Source organism: Puma concolor, chromosome D1 (genome assembly GCF_028749965.1).
Source record: "Puma concolor isolate L17-30 chromosome D1, mPumCon1.1.hap2, whole genome shotgun sequence".
Lineage (NCBI taxonomy): Eukaryota > Metazoa > Chordata > Mammalia > Carnivora > Felidae > Puma > Puma concolor.
In genome coordinates this window covers 96,746,475-96,767,629 of record NC_141676.1, presented here as the reverse complement: position 1 = coordinate 96,767,629, position 21,155 = coordinate 96,746,475, and the positions used below count along the sequence as shown (strand labels likewise).

Sequence of the window (21,155 nt, the reverse complement as noted above, 5' to 3'; positions counted from 1 at the left end):
ACTTCTATAAAAAGCAAACAGTAAGGTGCAAATTTACACCTAAGGAGTAGGAGCTCTACTATGCAGAAATAGGCACCAACGAGGAAAAATGCATCAAAATGTCCATAGCAGTTATTTCTGGCAAGAGAAATTGGACTTATTTTTAATGTCCTGTGCATACTTTCTGAATCTGAATTGTTCAAGTTCCCTGCGGTGTAGATGTATCGCTTCCATCGTCAGACCAAAAAAAAAAAAGTTATTTTTAAACTCACATCAGGGGACGTGTGCCGATGTCATTCAATCGAATGTGTATATTACACACCAGATATGCATTAAATCCAGTGCTAAAATGCTATATAGAAGGTTCAAAAGTAGTGTGATGCCCGGGTGCCTTCAAGGAGCTTACTTTCAAAGTAGGTAGACAATTTTGCATGTCTGAAGTAAGAAGACATCTCAGTGCTTCACCTGGAGGTATGGAACAGTCAATAAAATTCAGAACTGGCTTCCTAGAAGAGATCGTGATAGGTAGCAGGCATCCCTGTCTTTTTTCCTGACTTTAGAGGGAGCGCTTCTAACATTCATACCATTAAAAATATTTAACTTTTGCTAGATAGGGAGGGGAGACAGGAAATGTCTCCTATTCCTGTTGCCAAGAGCTTTTATCACAAATGGATACTTAATTTTATCAAAGACTTGTCCTGCATCAATTGAAAATTTTTCTCTTTAAATCCTTTAAGGTAGTTAAATATATTAACAGATTTCCTTTTTTTTTAAGTTATTTTTATCGGAGAGAGACAAAGAGAGCATGAGCAGGGGAGGGGCAGCAACAGAGAGAGGCTCTGTGTATGGTCAGCATGGGGCTTGAACCCACAAAACCACAAGATCATGACCTGAGCCAAAATCAGGAGTCGGTCGCTCAACTGACTGAGCCACCGAAGGTGCCTCTATTAATAGATTTCCTAATGTGACATCATCCTTTTATTCCTAGGATTAACCTAACTTGTCACATTGTATTTTTAATATGTTGCTTAATTTTTTAACACTATTTAGGATTTAACATTCACATGCGTGAAGTGAGGTGGGCTTAAAATTTTCCTATCTGCCACTAGCCTTATCTGAATGGGTTATCAAGACTATACCAACCTTATAAAACTAGCTGCAGAGTATTCCCCCTTTCTCCATCCTCTAGGACACTTGATATACAACTGGAATTCTCTATTACTTGAAGTTTCATAGAATTTTCCTATAAAACCATTTAGATCACATGTATTTTTTGTCTGGCTTTGTTCGGTTTGTGGGCAGATTTTCAACTTTAATCTACTTATGTTTACTGTAATAATCATATTTGGATTTATTTCTACCATCGTAATTTGTCCTTTCCGTCACCCTGTTTCTATCCTTTGTGTGTGTGTGTCTGTGTCTTTTATTGAATAGAATTGTTACTTTTTCCCCTGATTTGGAAATACGCTTTGTCTATTTTGAGTATAGTTGACGCACAATGTTAGTTTCGGCTGCACAACTAGTGATCTGACAAGTTTATACGTTATGCTACGTTCACAAGTGTAACTGCCCTCTGTCCCATCACATTGCTATTACAGTATCATTGACTGTATTCCTTATGCAATGACTTTTATTCCCGTGACTTATGCATTCCATAACTGGAAACCTTGTATCTCCCTCTCTCCATCACCCACTTTGCCCAACGCCCTACCTCCTACCCTCCGGCAACTGTCAGTTTGTTCTCCGTATTTACAGGACCGATTCTGCTTTTTAGAGTTTATAGATTTCATTTATGAGTGGAATCCTATGGTATTTGACTCAGACTTCATTCACTTAGCATAATACCCTCTAGATTCACCCAACTTAGGTTTTTGAAAAACTTACTTAGCCAGGCAAAATATTTCTGTTCTCTTCCAGAGCATATTCAGAATCGCTGGATTGTTTTAATCCAATCGCCCTTTGAGTCACGCATCATCCTCCAGCATCTTTTGTAGTTCCTAGGTCTCCAAAAGTTAAGGCTTCTTGTAGAGAGTGTTTTAAATTTAACTGTTTATTAATGTCCCTGCCTCACCATTTTTCTTCCATTTGACTTTCTTCCTGAGGTAGAACTTTTGGAAAGGTTTTCAGGAAGGGTAGGTCACTGCTAAATCTACCTGAAGGACCTTTACTCTCTATCTTGAATTATAGTTCAACCTGGTAAAGAGCTGGAAAACATTTTCCTATCTCCTGGTTTCTGTTTCTTTGAAAAGTTTTTGTCAATATAATTATCATTCCTTTTTTCTCTTTTAAGGCTTCCCCCTTTGTTTTTGGTATTCTGAGGTTTCCCTGTGTTAGGTCTCGATATGAAGTTTTTTTTAATTTTTTTAACGTTTATTTATTTTTGAGAGAGAGAGAGACAGAGCATGAGCGGGGGAGGGTCAGAAAGAGAGGGAGACACAGAACCTGAAACAGGCTCCAGGCTCTGAGCACTCAGCCCAGAGCCCGACGCGGGGCTCGAACTCCCGGACTGCGAGATTGTGACCTTAGCCGAAGTCGGACGCTTAACCGACTGAGCCACCCAGGCGCCCCTCGATATGAAGTTTTTAATCCTGCTTGTGATTCCTAAATCTGAGGATTCATCGCTTTCATAAATTCCATAAAAACTACCATCCATTTTCCCTTTGATTATTATGTACTATTTCCTATGAATATTTCCTGTCTCAGGAAATACTCTTTTCCCTCCGGGAACACCAAATACATGCATACTAGATTCTGTTATTCTAGACTCTGGGTCTCTTTAACGGTTTCTTATTTCATCTTTTATCTATCTGTGCTTGAGAAGTTTCCTCCCACCAGTTTCCCAATGCACTAACTTTCTTCAGCTGAGTCTAATATGCACTTTAATCAAAATTTAGTAAATTTCTTTTTAAAAAAAAATTTTTTTTTCAACGTTTATTTATTTTTGGGACAGAGAGAGACAGAGCATGAACAGGGGAGGGGCAGAGAGAGAGGAAGACACAGAATCGGAAACAGGCTCCAGGCTCTGAGCCATCAGCCCAGAGCCCGACGCGGGGCTCGAACTCACGGAGCGCGAGATCGTGACCTGGCTGAAGTCGGACGCTTAACCGACTGCGCCACCCAGGCGCCCCAAAATTTAGTAAATTTCAATAATGGTATTTTTCATGTCTAGAATTTTTATTCGGTTCTGATTAAAACCTTTTTTTTTTTTTTTTTTTTTTTCTCCAAAATCGTTTTCTCAGGGTTTTGATTTCTCCTCTCAGGTCTTTAAAATCTTTACACATGCTTCAGAATGCTATCTAGGGGCTCCTGGTTGGCTCAGTCAGTTGAGAATAAAGATCCTGGGGTCATGGGATCCAGCCCCGTGTCAGGCTCATGAAGCCTGCTTAAGATTCTTTCTCTACAGAGAGACTGAACTGCCTAGTTCAGTCGAGTAAGCATCTGACTTCGGTTCAGGTCATGATCTCACCTTTTGTGAGTTTGAGCCCCACATCGGGCTCTCTGCTGTCAGCGCACAGAGCCTGCTTTGGATCCTATGTCCCCCTCTCTGTCTCTGACTCTCCCCCACTCATACGTGTTCTTTCTTTCAGAAATAAAGATTAATATTTTAAAAAAGGGGGGGTGCACCTGGGTGGCTCAGTCAATTAAACGGCCGACTTCGGCTCAGGTCATGATTTCGTGGTCTGTGATTTCGAGCCCCGCATTGGGCTCTGTGCTGACAGCTCAGAGCCTGGAGCCTGTTTCAGATTCTGTGTCTCCCTCTCTCTCTCTGACCCTCCCCCGTTCATGCTCTGCCTCTGTCTCAAAAATAAACGTTAAAAAAATTAAAAAAAAAAAAAAAGATTCTGTTGGGATGAGCACTGGGTGTTGCATGGAAACCAATTTGACAATATTTTAAAAAATTAAGAAATTAAATTAAAAAAAAATTCTCTCCCCCTCTGCCCCCTTCCGAGCTCACTCTTTAAAACATAAAAAATAAAAATTTTTTAAAATATTAAAATTCTATTATCAGAAGTTCGTAGAAATCCGTCACTGTTTCTTGTGCGTGTGCACGTGCGCCTGTGGACACTTAGTGGATTATTTCCTCATATATTCTAGGATTTGGGATTGTGAATGTATGCTTGGCTATCTTGTCCAAAGACACGTAGGCAGGCTAGAGAAGGAGGTTATCCCTCCAGAGAATTTTTTTTTTAATGTTTATTTTTGAGAGAGAGAGAGAGAGAGAGAGAGAGAATGAGAGTGGGGAAGGGACAAAGCGAAAGAGAGGGAGACACAGAATCCGAAGCAGGCCCCTGTCTCCGAGCTGCCAGCACAGAGCCCAACTCGGGGCTCAAACTCCGAAACCATGAGATCATAACTGGAGGTGAAGTTGGACACTCACCAACTGAGCCACCCGAGGCGCCCCAGAGAACTTTTATATTTGGTTCTGCCAGATGCAACAGGGAGACCCCTCTTCTACGATCATTTTTATGTTAATTTTTTTGGTGGAATCCACGATTGTGTGGAGAAGGTAAATTTGAACCCCAAACGCTGTCCCGTGGAAATTCACAAGGAATTTTTTCTCCACTTGAGAGCTTAGACCAAGACAAACAGCCTTGCTTTGCAGATTCTCAAGGCTGGTGACTTTCACTAACCCAACTTTTTCTTGAAGACGTAGCTCTCCAAGGCCTGTATGCAGGCCTCTCCCTTGATTCCCCATGCCACACGGGGCCAAGATTTCACATATCCTACACCAGCGTTAAGTGTTAAAACTCAAGCCCAGGGGCGCCTGGGTGGCTCAGTCGGTTGAGCGTCCAACTTCCGCTCAGGTCATGATCTCACAGCTCGTGACTTGGAGCCCTGCGTCGGGCTCTGTGCTGACAGCTTGGAGCCTGGAGCCTGCTTCCCATTCTGTGCCTCCCTCTCTCTGCCCCAACCCACTCACATTCTGTCTCTGTCTCTCTCAAAAATAAACATTAAAAAACAAAACTCAAGCCCATAGGTGCAAAACTCCCACCAAGAAAGCCATAGCTTTAGCTTATCCAAAATCTGCTTTTAGTTCCTTTTTTGTGTGTGGTCTTGAAGTTTCCCTGTCTCTCTTATAAATTCTACTATGTATTTACTAAAAAGATGTTTGTTCAATTTAACCCAACATTTCCAGGCGTTTTATAGTGGGAAGGTCTTTGACGTTTCCACGGGGCGTTTGTTGTTTTTGTTTTTCGATTTCGAATGCACTAAATGCAAGTCCTCAAACAAGAGCTAAACTACCCTAAAGAAAAACTAGGAGGATTTTAAGAGGTTAATGTATTTATGCAAAGATTCAGCTGAAGGTCATGAGTTTGATTTGGAGAGCGATGAATACCTCAAGTTCAAAAAGACTTTTCTGCTAAACGTCCTATATACCCAGGTATCATTAACAAATTTGTGGGTTGTGGTTTTTTTTTTTTTTCTCCCCATTCAGGAAATTCCATTCTCCCTCTGACAGCCAGCCTGTCAGAGCTTCTCCGGACTCACAGCTCGCTCAGATCATGGAGCATCATCAGCAGGCCTTAAAGCAGCTGACAGAGGTGCAGCCTAACGAAGGGGCCTCGCCCAGCGTCACATTTCCACCTATCTTGTCCAGGGTAGAAAGCGAATCCCAACTCAGCGCGGGGACAAGCCAAAGAAACCAAATGAAAGTGGGTCGGAGCAACTCCGAAGGCTATCTGTTTCAGCTGGAAAAAGGAAAAAAGCATAGGAAAAGCAGCAGCACCAAGGTAATAAAAGCATTTTTACCAAATAACCTTTCAATTCTGGTAACGCAGGTGGGCATGGCCATTCCCTTACTCCCAGCCCCGAAACAGGTCCTTCCGGGTGGGCCCAAGTCCTGAGGCGCTTCCTGATCTCATCCGTCCCTGGCTGCCGCCTGAGATGTCCCTACTTTGTGCTTCATCTCTGGGAAGGGTGCACCTTCGCGGAGAAGCGAGAGTCCTCCTTCTAGCCCCAGGTTAGACGTCACACGCTTGGGTTCCTCACACCCCATTTCAACCCCTAGCCTAGGCTGAGTCTCTCCGCACGTGCTCGTATTTGAAAAGAGGAGACAAAGTAGGGCTGAGGGAGTCTGTCACTGCATTCTACCGGCTCCATCCCGCTGTCCCTCCACCCTGGGGAACAATTCTTGTCCTAATCCCCCCCCAGCTCCTGCACCCCAAGACCCAGGACCAACCAGTGACTGGGCTTCCCTCAGCGACACTGGCTCATCTCTTCTGAGTTCTTTGTAAAAGTCACCATGATGAGCACCTTTGCTCCATTTAAATCTTTCGCATCCAGTCTGTAGAGATAAATAAGCGGAAAGGGGGCAGAGGGGATTCCTAGTGGAGTCTTCCCAGGAGGACCTGAAGGAACGTTGAAGGAGTCTTTTTATGTCCTGTGCATTTCTCCACTGTTGCAAGTAATAAAAACCCCTCAGGAAAGTCACTGGCTTCGAATGTCAAGCGGTCAGGAAACAACTGGAAAGTGCATTCCGGTTTACAGGGCAACAGGGCAAGACCCAGTGGGAAGCAATATGGGAATGTGGTGACTGGGTTCCCCAGGAATAGACTCTGAAGTGGAGATTCCTTGCAAGAGGCTTACTGACAAGTGCTTCTAGAACCACCCCTGTAAGGGGGTGGGGGTGGGGGGACAGGGCTGGCTGAGGGAGAGTGTGTGCCCATGATACAGGGGAGGCAGAAGACTCGAGAGGCCCACAGGGACTCTGAAGTTGGGATGGCCCTTTAAAGGTACAGGACCCACATGGACCAGCCATTGGCTACTGACTGTCCCTGGGGAAGAGCTGTAACTTTGGGTACCACAGCGCCATCTGGCTGAGGGCGGTTCTTAGGGAGGGACCCAACTGTGAGCCACAGCAGACAGCACTCCCAGCAAGTGGGGGATTGAGTGCCTCGGTCTAGAGGAACCCTCCCTAGAAGGCAGTTTAGGGCATCAAACCTTAGCTCAGTTCCACATAGGTGCCGAATTCCTATTAGGAACAGTGGTAGGTGCCAGGGTGTAAAGAAAATGAGCCACGGCCCCTCCTCGTGTAGACACACATGAAAATGGCTTCAGTATAATGTTGCACATAAAAAAAAAAAAAAGAAAGGAAAGAAAAGAAAAGAAAAAAGAGGTATGTGTGGGCTGCACTGAGGAGCACCAAGGAGTTTGGGGGGGAGGGTGGCGGGGTTAAGCAGAGCTTCGGAGGATAATTCTGAGCCAAGTTTTATTTTCTTTTCAAGTTCATTTATTTTGAGAGGGAGAGAGGGACAGAGGGAGAGAGGGAGAGAGGGAGAGAGAATCCCAAGCAGGTTCCACACTGCAAGCACAGAGCCCGACGTGAGGCTCGAACTCACAAACCGGGAGATTGTGACCCTGAGCTGAAACCAAGAGTTGGATGCTTCACCGACTGGTTAAGTGCCACCCAAGCGCCCCCCCTGAGCCGAGTTTTAGATGATCAACAGTGAACAAGAAAAGACAGAGAGCATTTCAGGCAAAGGGACCGGCCTGAGCAGCTATTATGAAGCTGGAGACACCGCGATGCATGCTGGGAACTGCCAGCACGTCAGAGATGCTGTCCCTGAAACAGGGAGCACGGGGTGTGGACGGATGCAGGTGGAGCAGTAGGTAGGGGCCAGGTCTCACAGGAGCCTGCTTATCATGTGGAGAAGGACTTTATGCATATTTAAGAGAAGAAAAGAAAGATCTGCTTGAGGCAAAGACGCCAGCGGTTGATGGGTAGGAAACAGCCCAGCCAGCTCCTTACAGCTGCCAACTTGGAGGCCTGTCTACCTCAGGACTCTAGCCCCCCTCATAACCCTGGCGTCCCTGCCTCAGCTCCCTCGCGCACCCCCACCCCGCGGCTCCTTGGACTCCTTGTTCTGACCCTACGCCCTCTTAGCCTCAGTTCTGCAGGGGGTCCCTAATCCCCGCCCAGGCCATGGGAACCACAATCAGCGGCTTGGAGCTGGGAAAAGCCCCAGTCTCCCTGTAAATAAGGAGCAGCGTGTTTCTGGGATCCCAAGTTCCTTCTTTTTCTACAGAAACATCATTACGTGGTAATTAGGTTCTGCGGTAGGATTAGCGCTGTTCTCAAGTCCTTCGTAAATAGAAGGGGTCTTGCAGGCCAGACTAGGAAGGCAGACACCACGCAGGCTATTATGTCTAAACAGAAATCCATTCAGAGCTTTGGAACCAGCACATTCTCAGGGTGAGGAGGGCCTGCTGACTCGAGGGTTGATAGGTTACCAGCGGCCTAAGCCATAGCTCCAACACACTCCTCAGAAGAGGATCTTCTGCGTTAGGTTTCTTGCCAACTAGGGGTTGTTGTTAAAAATGCAAGCTTTTAGGGACACCTGGGTGGCTCTGTTGGTTAAGCATCTGGCTCTTGGTTTCAGCTCAGGTCATGAGCTCACAGTTCCTGGGTTCAAGTGCCGTGTTGGGCTCTGTGGTGAGTGTGGACCCTGCTTGAGAATCTCTCTCTCTCTCTCTCTCTCTCTCTCTCTCTCTGCCCCTCTCCCATTTGCATGCATGCGCTCTCAAAATAATTTGTTTTTAAATGCAAGCTTTAAACACAGTTCTTAGGATTTAGAGAGAGAAAGAGCATGAGGTGGGGAGAGGGGCAGAGGTGGGGAGAGGGGCAGAGGTGGGGAGAGGGGCAGAGGTGGGGAGAGGGGCAGAGGTGGGGAGAGGGGCAGAGGTGGGGAGAGGGGCAGAGGTGGGGAGAGGAGGAGAGGGAGGGACGCAGAGGGAGGGACGCAGAGGGAGGGACGCAGAGGGAGGGACGCAGAGGGAGGGACGCAGAGGGAGGGACGCAGAGGGAGGGACGCAGAGGGAGGGACGCAGAGGGAGGGACGCAGAGGGAGGGAGAAAGAGAGATTTTCAAGCAAGGTTTACACTCTCCACAGAGCCCAATGCAGGGCTCAATCCCATGATCCTGGAACCCTGACCTGAGCTGAAATCAAGAGTCAGATGCTCAACTGACTGAGCCACCCAGGCGCCCCTGGACTCCGTTCTTAGTGAGCAGGGTTAAGTCGGAGTCAGACTCAGCCATTCCCAATTTCTCAGCTCTCTTAATACTGGTGTCCCTTGGGCAAGTCAGTAACTCACCTGAGCCCGTTTCCTCACATGCACAATCAGAAATCATTCCTTCTTTTTGCAGATTCGGTGTGACAATTACATGAAACGATGTATTAAACCTTAGCTTAGGGGCATCCGGGTGGCTCAGTCGGTTGAGTGTCAGACTCTTGGTTTTGGCCCAGGTCATGATCTCACAATTTGTGAGTTCAAGCCCCGCATCAGGCTCTGCACCGACAGACAGAAGCCTGCTTGAGATTCTCTCCCTGCCCCTCCCCTGCACGCTCTCTCAAAAATAAACTTTAAAATCTGGAAAAAAAAAAAAAAAAAAAAAAACACCTTATCTCCGTCCCTAGTGAAGAGTAGACCATCAAATCAATTAGTTGCCTTTTCCTTCTTCCTTCCCTCAGTAACCTAAATTCAGGTCTTACAGAGGAGAGGGGGAGGAGAGTACCTCCGTGACAGTGTGTGTCCCCAGAAGTCTGAGAGCATGGGAGGGTAGGGAAGAGGAAGGAAAAAGAACTTTCAGTTACTGCCGCCCAAACCCTCTTCCCAAGTCAGAGAAGCCCTTCCCTTCCTGCTTTCTTTCAGGAATGTTACCATCCACCCATATCCATTTTCTCGCTCCAACACCTTCAACCTACATCTGACAAATGCACAGAAGCGCCCTTTGTCCTTTAAGCTACTCCAGAAGCTCAAATGATTTCGAACAGAGCTATTTGTATAGGACAGCAGGTAGCCGGGGCACCAGACGGGGGGGAATCATTATCTGGGTCATGCCCATTTGCTAGTCACAGCAAATCTTGTGGTTTCCAAGGGAATCGACTCGAAGCACATTAAAAATGTGAGGATTTGTAAAGCCAACGGGCCCACGCACCGTTCCCCTTCCCCTAGCAGTTCTGAGGGGACTGATTGATGAACACGAAGCATCGTCGGTGCTGTTAAAGCCAGACGTCAGGCAGCAAGAGACTGACGCAGCGCCCGGGACGACAAACAGCATAAAAGTATCTATCGCGACCCGCCACAAAAACCACTGCTTACAGGGTTCTCCCGCAGCCGAGCTGCAGTAATTAACTCGTGTGTTTGTTGTCACAGACAATCTGGGTATTGCTGCTTGACTGCTTCTAAGGAGAGGTTTATTTGGATTAAATTTCTCAACCACAGAGCAAATTCCCTTCGCTTGCTGTTCTCTCCAGTATCTGAGGCATTGTTTTTCATTGTCCCGCTTTTGAGTAGCCTTCCCCTGCTTATACGTCTGAGGAATGTTCTGGAGAAAAGCCCTGCCGTGGCCCCCACAGCAGGGTACATACAGCGTTTCAGAGTTGAAACAGGTCCTCGCCAGACAGTCAAGGTCATTTTCAATTCACGCACACTTCGCCCCAAGTTTACAAGAAAACATCACTCTTCTAGCTTGTGAAGGGTGATTAATTACCGGCAGAAATATGCCATCAGGACAGTCCCGTGCCATCTTCTGCTAAAGGGGCCATCAACAGTGAACAGCAGTTCAGACGGGTGGGTCTGGTCTTTGCCATCATCAGGCGGGGCCAGGGATGGCTGAGGTCAGCTTGGGCACATCTTATGCAAAGACTAGCGGCGAACCCCATCAGGGGCGTATTGAGAACAGGACTTTATTCCCCCCCCACCCCGTGTTTGGAGACCTAACAGGGCTATCATTGTTGATTTAATTTTCAGGGTGTATGGGGGGGGGATGCTATTGTGACCTTTTAGTCTTGTAACAGCCAAGGAGAACTAAATCAAAGTAAATTCTGAGGATTATTTTACTATAAAAGCCTTTTGAAGAGACAGAAAGCAGGATTAGTCGTTGCCTAGTGCTGGAGGTGGGGGGCCGGGGTGGGGGGCGGGGGAGGAGCGGCTGCTAATGGGTACAACTTCAAATGGGGGAGTTCTGTGGTATGCAAAGTCAATTTCAGTAAAGCTGTTAGGAAGATTTCTGATGGAAAGAGATCAAATGGAATTACAGCACTGAGCGGCAATCAAGATTACTTGAGGCAAACTTAAGCAAATCTAGGATTTTTCATCGCCAGTCACCCAGAGCAAACTTCGTTACGAAGCATGCTCTCTCCCCCTTGAGAAAGGTTTCTGGCTAGAAGCAGCCCAATCCCGGAAAAGGCGTTTGGAGCATTTGGATTCCCCCTCCCCTCCGGGCCACACTCTTTACTTTGTAAATAGGTAACGCTAGTCTGTTACCGTGTTCTGTTTTTCAAGGACAGCCAAGACGTAGATTCTGGTTATTGGAGGGGATAGTAAAAACTGGGGGAACCCGGGAGCAGGGAGCTATTATTCACGCTTCACAATGTATCTTTTAGGGAGTCCGTGCAAGGATTACAGTTAAGCTGCTTCACATTAAGTTTGTGATTTCTGGACACACTGATCATTTCTCATCCGTTTTGGACAAATTGGATTTAGGACTTGGATATGAGCGAGGTTCTCTCCGTTTTCATTTCTGGTTTACTCTGGCAAATAGTAATTTCAGCGATTGCAAAACAACAGGTCAGATGATAAAGAACAAGTTTGCGATTGCCACGTAGAAGATACAAGGGTTCATTCACCTAGTAATTAGCAGAGATTTTTAAATGTGATCACACACAGTGCAATCAAGGCTTGCACAAAAAGGCCTTTCTTACACATTGCTAATGGAAGTGTTCATGAAGGACCTTAAAGGTGTTCATGATTTTGCCTCAATAATTCCACTTCTGTTAACTGATCTCAAAGCAATTCTCACAGTAGCCCACAAACAACGCTCACTGCCAGGACATCTTAAATGGTCGACATTTAGAGGAATAGCTAAATAATGCAACTATAACCAGAAGACAGAATGTTATGTATGGAAGTCCTTTTTGGAAACCAATGACGGGGAAATGCAGTATAATGCTACAACGCTTAGTGAAGGGGCCCCTGGGTGGCTCAGTCAGTTAAGCATCCAGCTCTTGATTTCCGCTCAGGTCATGATCTCGTGGTTGTGAGTTTGAGCCCCACTTGGGGCTCTGTGCTGATCGAGGAGCCGGCTTAGGATTCTTGCTCTCTCCCTCTGCCCCTCTCTCCAACTCATGCATGTGTGTGCTCTCTCTCTCTCTCTCAAAAAAAAAAAAAAAAAAAAAATGCTTAGTGAAAATATCTAATTTGTAGTACTTGACAATTTTACGCAAGCATGAACAGATAAATATCAAGGGCAAGAAGCAACTAGAATGGTTTTGCCAGGTGATCGTTTTTCTTAAAGGGGATTTAGGATTTTGACGAGCCTTTAATGAACACCATTTTCTCTCCATAGTTTAATATTTTTAAACGATTTTTAGCCCAACAACTTCTTCCGAAAAAAGGAACCTCCTCTCTCCTTTTAGAGTTAGATATGCCCAAAGAGTTTCGACTGTAAGTTTTGAACATTCTAATCAGGGAAATTCGGTTTGCAGAACTCGATCCTTGAAGCGTAGAAATGTTGCCTACGAGTCACAAGATTCTGGCTCTCTGAAGCACCAAGACGTTAGAAATATTGCTTTCACTTCCAAGTCACAGAATTACGATTTACCGTACCTTCAAAAAGATGGGCTCCTTCTCACATACGATTAACCCACCGGTAGAGAGCCACACAGCTCACAACACCAGAACCAGTTATTGGTATGGTTCTCTTGTTCCCTTCCCGACCCACGATTGCTGTTTCAGATCCAAGAACCATATCCGCATTCAAGGCGAGAAAACAGAAAAAGAGAGGGGCAGAGCCAGCCCGGATAAAAGCTTTCTAAGATACAAGCTTTCCCCCGGCCAACTTTCATTTATACCGCACGGGCCAGAGCTCAGTGCTTCGGATCTGCAGAACAGAGTACGTGGCTCGAAGATTCTATAGTGGGGAAAGGCAATGGAGAAACTAACTGGGGCCAGCTGTGGGTAGTCAGGCAATAGCCCAGCGGGAGAACACATTCTTGTAACAGTTGATACAAAGGATACCCAAGTTCCCTTCAAGGAATGATACGCAGTAACTGTATCCAACGTAAGATTTTTTTTTTTTTTTTTAAGTCTCTGGACGCTCTCTGCCAAATTCTGTCTGAAGAACTTATTAGACGTACCGCTTATCTTAGGCCTTATCGTAATTTACGAGAGCTTTCGAGATCTAGAGAAACGCTGAGCTTTGTACCACGTGCAGGTGAAACAGGGCAGTGCTGTCGCCTCTTGAGGATGGCTGTTCTTTCTCCAGCTGAAGCGTTGACATAGATCTGTCTGAACAGAACCATTGTCATCCAAACTAGCTCTTTGGGATGGTCCTTTCCTACCCTGCTCAAGGAAGGAAACCGAATGAACTCACAAACTCAAAAAAAAAAAAAAAAAAAATAGAGGGAGGGGTGCGGGGGGACTTGGTATCTCCACAAGGGCATCTGCCCCAAGCAGCAAGTCAGTTTTAACACTGAAAGCAGGAGTCAGGGGAATATCATCATCTAGTCTACAGTCTGGAGAGCATTAGTGTTTTTCCGGCCTGTGATTTTGCTCAAATGTTATAATTTAAAATTAAATCGCCACATCATGTTACTGTCCCTTTAAATATGCAATACCACTATGAAGGTCATATAAAATTACACCCTTCAGGGGCGCCTGGTGGCTTAGTCGGTTGAGTGTCTGACTTCGGCTCAGGTCATGATCTCGCGGTCTGTGAGTTCAAGCCCCGCATGTGGCTCTGTGCTGATGGCTCAGAGCCTGGAGCCTGCTTTGGATTCTGTGTCTCCCTCTCTCTCTCTGACCCTCCCCCGCTCATGCTCTGTCTCTCTCGGTCAAAAATAAATAAAACATTAAAAAATAATAATAATAAAAATAAATAAATAAAATTACACCCTTCAAAATATCCAAAAATCACACTGAATGAAAGGAGTTTCTCCGTAGATCTTGCCTAGACTCTAACCCTTAGAAATTTACTATCTTGGGACGTCTGGGTGGCTCAGTCGGTCAAGCATCCGACTTCAGCTCACGTCATGATCTCCCGGCTTGTGAGTTCGAGCCCCGCGTTGGATTCTGTGCTGCCAGCGGGAGCCTGCTTCAGATTCTGTCTCCATCTCTCTCTGCCCCTCCCCCACTGGTTCGTTTTCTCGGTCTCGCTCGCTCAAATATAAACAAACATTAAAAGATAAAAAAATGTACTGTCTTTTGAATGTTATGACATCATCAGGGCACTCCTCTTTTTGAAGCAATGCTTACCTGATTTAGATCGCCTCTTCCCAGGAAATCATTTGGTTTTGTCATTGTAGGAGACCAGACATAACAGTAATAGCAGATGTTGTTCAAAAGGTTAATAACAAAACACCAGTTCGTTCACTCGGAAATGTTTATTTGTAATTCTCAGAATTCCAGCTTTGTTGTTGTTGCAGAAGTCGGAGAAGTCACAGCCCGTGAGCCGACCAGCTACAAATTACCCAAGAAGCTACAAATTATCAAGAGCTACCCTTAACGTGGAAGAACTATCAGGAACTGCGGCCACACTCTCCCAGCTGTCCACACGGACCTCCCTCCGTTCTTCCCTGTCCTGTGTGGCCAGGACAGCTGGGCGGGGGTGGGGGGAACACACAGTTCCTTAATAGAAACTGTCTCTTTGTATCTGTAGAGTGCCAAGCTGAAAGGTTATCAGAAAAGAGACGTGAAGCTTGGAGGCCTTGGACCTGACCTTGAGTCCATCAGAGACAAAGTGAGTGTGACGTACGTACAGCATTCTGTAGGCTTGGGTTTGCCGACCTGCCTTTTAGCAGAACCGCATAGACCCGTGCCCCGGAACCAAGTCCTCATCCAAATGTCTCCCTCTGAGTAGGCTCTTCTGAAATAGCATTGGTAATAGAGACCCGGATATGCCTTTTACCATAAAAATTACCCAGCCAATGCTGTTTTATGTATCCACCTTTTAGTTAGGTTTGAGGGCCCGCACAGAAGAGGGCCATGTGCACATGAAAAGAGATGTGTGTGTTAGACGGTCGTTGGTCTTTCCCAATAGAGTGATCTTGGTAATTTCAAAGAGTGGCTACAGAGAAGACGCTTAGGATAAGGGTTCCCCAACCCATGAAAAGTGCATCCACTTTAGTTCCTTTCCTCTAGTGAAAGGAGATCTTCGTTTAATGTGTTTTAACTGCGGTTGCACTCAGGGCATGAAAAGAGAGTATAGTTCAAAGTTGGAAGCCAAAATGAAAATAAATTGGGTAAATGCAACAAAGGAAGAGCTGAATGTGATTTAGCCCCTGTTAAGGGAACGCTGGGTGTGCTACTGCGGTGATGTCCCGCCCCCTCCGCCCCCTCCGAGAGAGACTGTTTCTAGGAGAAACATTAACTTAACCATCTCACCGCCGTTGCCTTACACATGGTAACCCCGTTTCCCCAGTGCCTCCGAGACGCTACCATACGCCCAGCCGGCTAAAACCAGTGCTGTTTTTAAAAGGAGAAAATCTAGCAGGGCGGAGATCTAGCAGGGCCTGTGCACGGTCGTAACTTTGTTTCTCCGAACAGATGCAGAAATTAATCCAAAAAAAGGAATACGCCAGACAAGTTCAGGAGTATAACACCAAGACGCTTTCCCTCCTGCCGAAACCACAAACGGCAAAAACCAAAAGTAAATCTGCCATCCCTCGGCAGAAGGTAAGAAATTCTCAGCAAGGCCGCTAGCTTTGCAATTAGAATGAAAAGGAAACCTTTGTTACCTCTTAAATTCCCCCACCTTTTTGGGTTTTTTTTTTTTTTTTTTTTGGAACACAGGGATGTCTTAGCTACTGCTGTTCCTGCAGCTGTCCCTCCTTCACAGATACTGATATTGATAAAGACAGTGATACAAATAACACGTACACACATATGATGCTGTAAGATTAGCCTGAAGTTCGTCATGGTCTTTAGCCCTCCATGGTTTCTTCCGAGTACAGTATTTCAAATTTGTCACCCACCCACAAACTGAACAGTAAGGCCGGCAGACATGAAGAGATACTCGACATCACTCCTCATCACGGAAATGCAAATCAAAACCCCGATGAGATCACCTTACACCTGTCAGAAAGGTTAGAATCAAACAGACAAGAAATAACAAGCGTTGGTGAGCCTTTGGAGAAAAAGGAACCCTCATGCACTGCTGGTGGGAATGTCAGGTCACACGGTCACTGTGGAAACCAGGATGGAGGCCCCTCAGAAAGCTAGAAACAGAAACACTATATGATCCAATAGTTCCACTACTTGTTATTGACCCAAAGAAAACAAAAGCACGGATTCGAAAAGATACATGCACACGTATGTTTATTGCAATATTTGCCGTAGCCGAGATACGGGAGCAACCCCAGTGTCCCTCTATAGAAGAATGGAGAAAGAAGACGGGGCGTATTAAAGAAGGATAAAATGGGGCCACTTATGCCAATGTGGATAGGCCTAGAGGGTATTCTGCTAAGTGAGATAAGTCAGACTGAGAAAGAAACACAATTTCACTCCTATGTGGAACCTAAAAACCAAATGAACAAGCAACAAGCAGAATCCAACCCATAAATACAGAGAACAAGTTGACAGTCGCCAGAAGGGAGGTGGTGAGGGCGAGGGGCAAAATGGGTGAAGGGGAATGGCAGGTACAAGCCTCCGGTTATGGAAGGAAATCATGGAGACGAAAGGCACGGCCCTGGGATTATAGTCAACGATACTGTCACGGCCTGCGTGGTGACAGATGGTAACTACACTTGTGGGGAGCACAGCCTAACCTACGGATTCGTCAAATCACTATGCTGCACACCGGAAACGAATGCAACATTCTGTCAACTCGGCTCAAAACTTTAAAACCGTTTTCACTGGATAGTAGGGTGATTTCTTAGGAGAAACCAGCAATCCTGATAGAATCCTATCAATTTCCTTCGCTAGCATTAAATTTTAAGAAATTAGAGTCGTCGTGTCATTTAGGAGTACGTACGTCAAAGAAAAGTCCTTCACTGTTTCTTTCAATTTCATTCCCCTCCATTGTTCCCAAGGGACCGTAATATATAGGTTTCTCTAGCCACAAAAAAAAAAAAAAAAAATATTTCATAAAATACAGAATGTTCTCCGTCTCAGAGGTCATCCAGCTAGAAGCCAGGATGTGAATGAAGTACATTCGGGGAAACACCGAGCCTTGCAGGGCAAAGTCTCTGTCTCCGTCCCAGTAAGAACATGGGACCCTTTGCATGAGGGACAAGTGACCCTTTCGTGCTTTTAGGAATTTGTACTTCATGTTCTCTCTCACAGACCATCATATTTTCTCTTTATTGCCTTTCTTCCTCGGACCTTGAAGACCTCAGCCCACTCGACTGAGTTTCCATGGTGCCATTTTTTCTTTTCTCTCCAATCCATTATTTTTTCATGAAGAGAGTCAAGGCAACAAGTCTGTAATTAGAAATTCCTACAGAAATCACCTACACATACGGAGGAGTCTGGAGCCCCCCACCCCACGACCTAAATATACTATTCCCATTTCAGCTATCAAGAAACGCTCATTAAAATATAAAATTGATATAAAGGCAGGTTTAGAAATCTATTTCGTGATCTCATGTTTATTGTAGTGCCTTTCGGAACGGACATCACTGAAGGAAAAAAAAAAAAAAAAAGTCTGCTTTTTCCAGTCTCCGGGTTTCTATAGATAATATGCTAAAGAACAGAATAATTCCCAACCTCTGATAAATAGTTGCCAGAGTTCAAAGAGCCTAGGAATAAGGAAGAGTTGGATGTAACAATGGAGGCTCATCGACGACAGTGAGATCTTTGGTCTCAAGCTGTAACAAGTCCACTTCGAACGGTAAGGTCCGTCTCTCCTCAATAGAAGTTTGGTTTTAAGAAGACAGCCAGAAGCTAAGTAGAGCCCACACGTGAGAAATCTACTTTCAAACACTCGAATAAAACTCCGTTTTACAACGAAAACACCCAAAGGCACAAATCTGTGTGTCATCTCTCGGCTCTTTTTCACAGCACACGGTTACGCGGCTAATTTATTTGGTGGACACTGTGTGTTGTTTCACATGATTTGCATACCCCATTCTCTCTACATTCCCACCCACATCTCAGTAGGTTATTGTGGCCGGAGGCTCCGTTCATATGGCTAATAAGCATTTCCTAAGACTCCACATCATTAAAGGAACCCGGGGCTCACTTCCCATCTCAAATAACATTTTATCTTTATGCTTTTAGGCTTTGGAATATGCTAAGACCATCCCCAAACCCAAACCTTCCAATCTGACTGATCGAGCATTGAAGGAGAAGAAAAATCCAACCTATGCTCGAAAGGAAGACGCTCTGCCTGAAATCTCCCTGCTGGAAATACTGCAGAGCAGGCACGAAAGGGAAAAACAGGCTGTGGCCGCTTTCAAAGCCCTTCACATTGTGTAGACAACACATGTATCAGAGACCAAAAATGCCCGGGGACTGGACACGGAGGAAGAGGGCCAACCAACCTCCCTGCATGGGGAGGGAGGACCCAATGTCCTCCAGCCGCGGCCCATGGTCGCTTTGTGCAGAACTTAAAATATGGAGCCGTACCACATCACGGTGCCACATTTTAGGTTCTACAAAGAATGTTTTCTTCATTATTTATTTTCAAATCAGAGTTCTGAACTCATTCCATTTGAATAAGAACTAGGGAATAAAGGCCTTTAGTTGTAGATTGGATTTTTTGCTTTCTTAAACAATCTCTACCCATCCTTGCATAAATGAAAACCTTGAAGTCGCCCAGTAATAAATGTATCTACTATGCTGCTCTCTTACCCTCCAGATAAGAAAAAGGTATGAATGCTTCAGTTTCAACTAAAATGAACTTAAACTGGACTAACTAACTGCCAGTACATCAGAAGTCTTTCCGGGGCGCCTGGGTGGCTCAGTTGGTTAAACGTCCAACTTCGGCTCAGTTCAGCTCTCGCGGTTCGTGGGCTCAAGCCCCGCGTCGGGCTCTGTGCCGACAGCTGGGAGCCTGGATGGAGTCTGCTTCAGATTCCGTGTCTCCCTCTCTCTCTGCCCCTCCCCTGCTCATGCTCTGTCTCGGTCTCAAAAATAAATGCAAACATTTAAAAAAGAACTATTTCCAAAATAGTTCTAAACTAAGTTAAACAAAATCTCTAAATTTAGTAAAGGTTTGTATATAAAATTGAAAAAAACGAAGGCACATCTAGGTTTGCCTACTTAAGTAGAACATATCCCAATGTCATTCTAACAGAGCATCTAGACATTAGAGGGGCACCTGGGTGGCTCAGTCGGTTGAGTGTCCAACTTTGGCTCAGGTGATGATCTCATGGTTCATGGGTTCGAGCCCCACATCAGGCTCTGGGCAGACAGCTCAGAGCCTGGAGCCTGCTTCAGATTCTGTGCTTCCCTCTCACTCTGCCCCTCCCCCAGCTCATGCTCTCTCTCCCTCTCATTCGCTCAAAAATAAATAAACATTAAAAATATATATTAAAAAGAAAGACATGAATTAGAGAGTCAACAAGTCCAGGGGTGCATGGGTGGCTCAGTGAAGTGTCTGACTGGATTCCAGCTCAGGTCATGATCTCACAGTTCAAGGGATCGAGCCCATGTGAGGCTCTGCATTATCAGCAAGATTCTCTTGCTCCCTCTTTCTGCCCCTCCCCTCTCTCTCTCTCTTAAAAAAAAAAAAAAAAAATCCAAGGGAGTAAATCTCCTTTGTTATAAACATTTCACAGGTACCATGATGTGGCATAAAAGCTACTTGTACATAACTTTCTCTTAAAACTGGAAGCAGTTAGAATTGAAAGTCTTGGGGCGCCTGGGTGGCGCAGTCGGTTAAGCGTCCGACTTCACCCAGGTCACGATCTCGCGGTCCGTGAGTTCGAGCCCCGCGTCGGGCTCTGGGCTGATGGCTCGGAGCCTGGAGCCTGTTTCTGATTCTGTGTCTCCCTCTCTCTCTGCCCCTCCCCCGTTCATGCTCTGTCTCTCTCTGTCCCCAAAATAAATAAACGTTGGAAAATGTAGGTTTGATCTGGAATAGGGTCCAGAAATCTGCATTTCTCCTATAAAAAAAAAAAAAAAAAAGAAAGTCTTGAATGATCATGCATATCTGAAGATAAATAGTAAACTGATGAATCGTGTTTCAGTGGGACTTTGAAAATAATCTATGTGAAGCATTAGTTTGGGGAAATTCATAGCCCAAAGTGATCCTAAAATGTATTTGTAAAAGAAGACCCCTCATGGTACATGATGAAGACTTTTCTAGAAGCTTAAGAATTGAATCGTTTTTCCCAAATAGCCTTAAATTTAAGCTTAGTCTGGAAGTTTAAGCAACGCATATAGCGACGTTTCTAAATTTAAAGGGACGGGGTAAACTTTTAAAATAATATTCCATTTCTATTAGAGTACCTTAAAAGAATGTAGAGCTTGGGATTGGTGTATTTTGTTCACCTACCAATTTTTCAGAGAAGGACATGGAGATCAAGGTAGGATAAATGACTGACCTCTGTCAGTCCTACTGATAGTAACGGGAGAGGGAGCCTCCAGGTCGAAACTTCAACCTTTCAACACCAAGGACAGCACTGTTTGATTATTTGTTTGTAGCAAGTGGTAGTTTTGTTTACTGTGTAGGAAAGGAGGAGGTCAGTGTTATGAACTTCAGTTTTGGACGTGAACTTCCATCATTAAGTTCCCTTTTTAGAAATGTGCAGGACTACTTACTTGATCACATCGTAATGCCTATCATCTGGCAACTTCATGATTACATTGTTAAAGTTGAAAGCTACATATAAAGCAACCCAGATGTTGCCTAATAAAAGACACAATTTCACTTTTGCACATTCCCGCTAACCGTTTCTCTGTCAGCCTAAGCACTTTTAAATCCTTCAATCCCTTTCACCCATTGTCAAGAATCGCACGGAGCTGAAGCAGGTGGCATGGTGTAGTCGACGTCAAACAGTTCACAGAATCTTTACTTCCAAACCAAGTGTTTCGCAGCCAGGATATAAACCCTCACAGTCCTCTGTACACAAGTATTAAAAGTGGCCAAGTGGCATCGAAAAGGCTACGGCTACAGTAGAACACACTTGCTAGAAGCTGGGGGAGGAGATTAAAGAATGAACCAAGAGAGGCCTTTGGCCCCCACCTCATAAGATCTAGCTACCATGATACGGAGGATAACGATTCTCAGA

The 21,155-nt window shown here is 45.3% G+C and overlaps 1 protein-coding gene across 3 annotated transcripts in view; it reads left to right on the top strand.

Moving 5' to 3' along the window:
* JHY (junctional cadherin complex regulator) overlaps nt 1–18,668 on the top strand; it is a 63,262-nt gene extending 44,594 nt beyond the window's left edge. For all 3 annotated transcript variants that reach the window (XM_086678830.1, XM_086678828.1, XM_086678829.1), the window contains 4 exons: nt 5,417–5,711; nt 14,639–14,719; nt 15,526–15,654; nt 18,199–18,668. In XM_086678830.1, the coding sequence (XP_086534956.1) occupies nt 5,417–5,711; nt 14,639–14,719; nt 15,526–15,654; nt 18,199–18,396 (703 nt within the window). In that variant the 3' untranslated portion in view covers nt 18,397–18,668. The remainder of the gene's footprint in view (nt 1–5,416; nt 5,712–14,638; nt 14,720–15,525; nt 15,655–18,198) is intronic.
* Nucleotides 18,669–21,155: the final 2,487 nt, after the last annotated feature.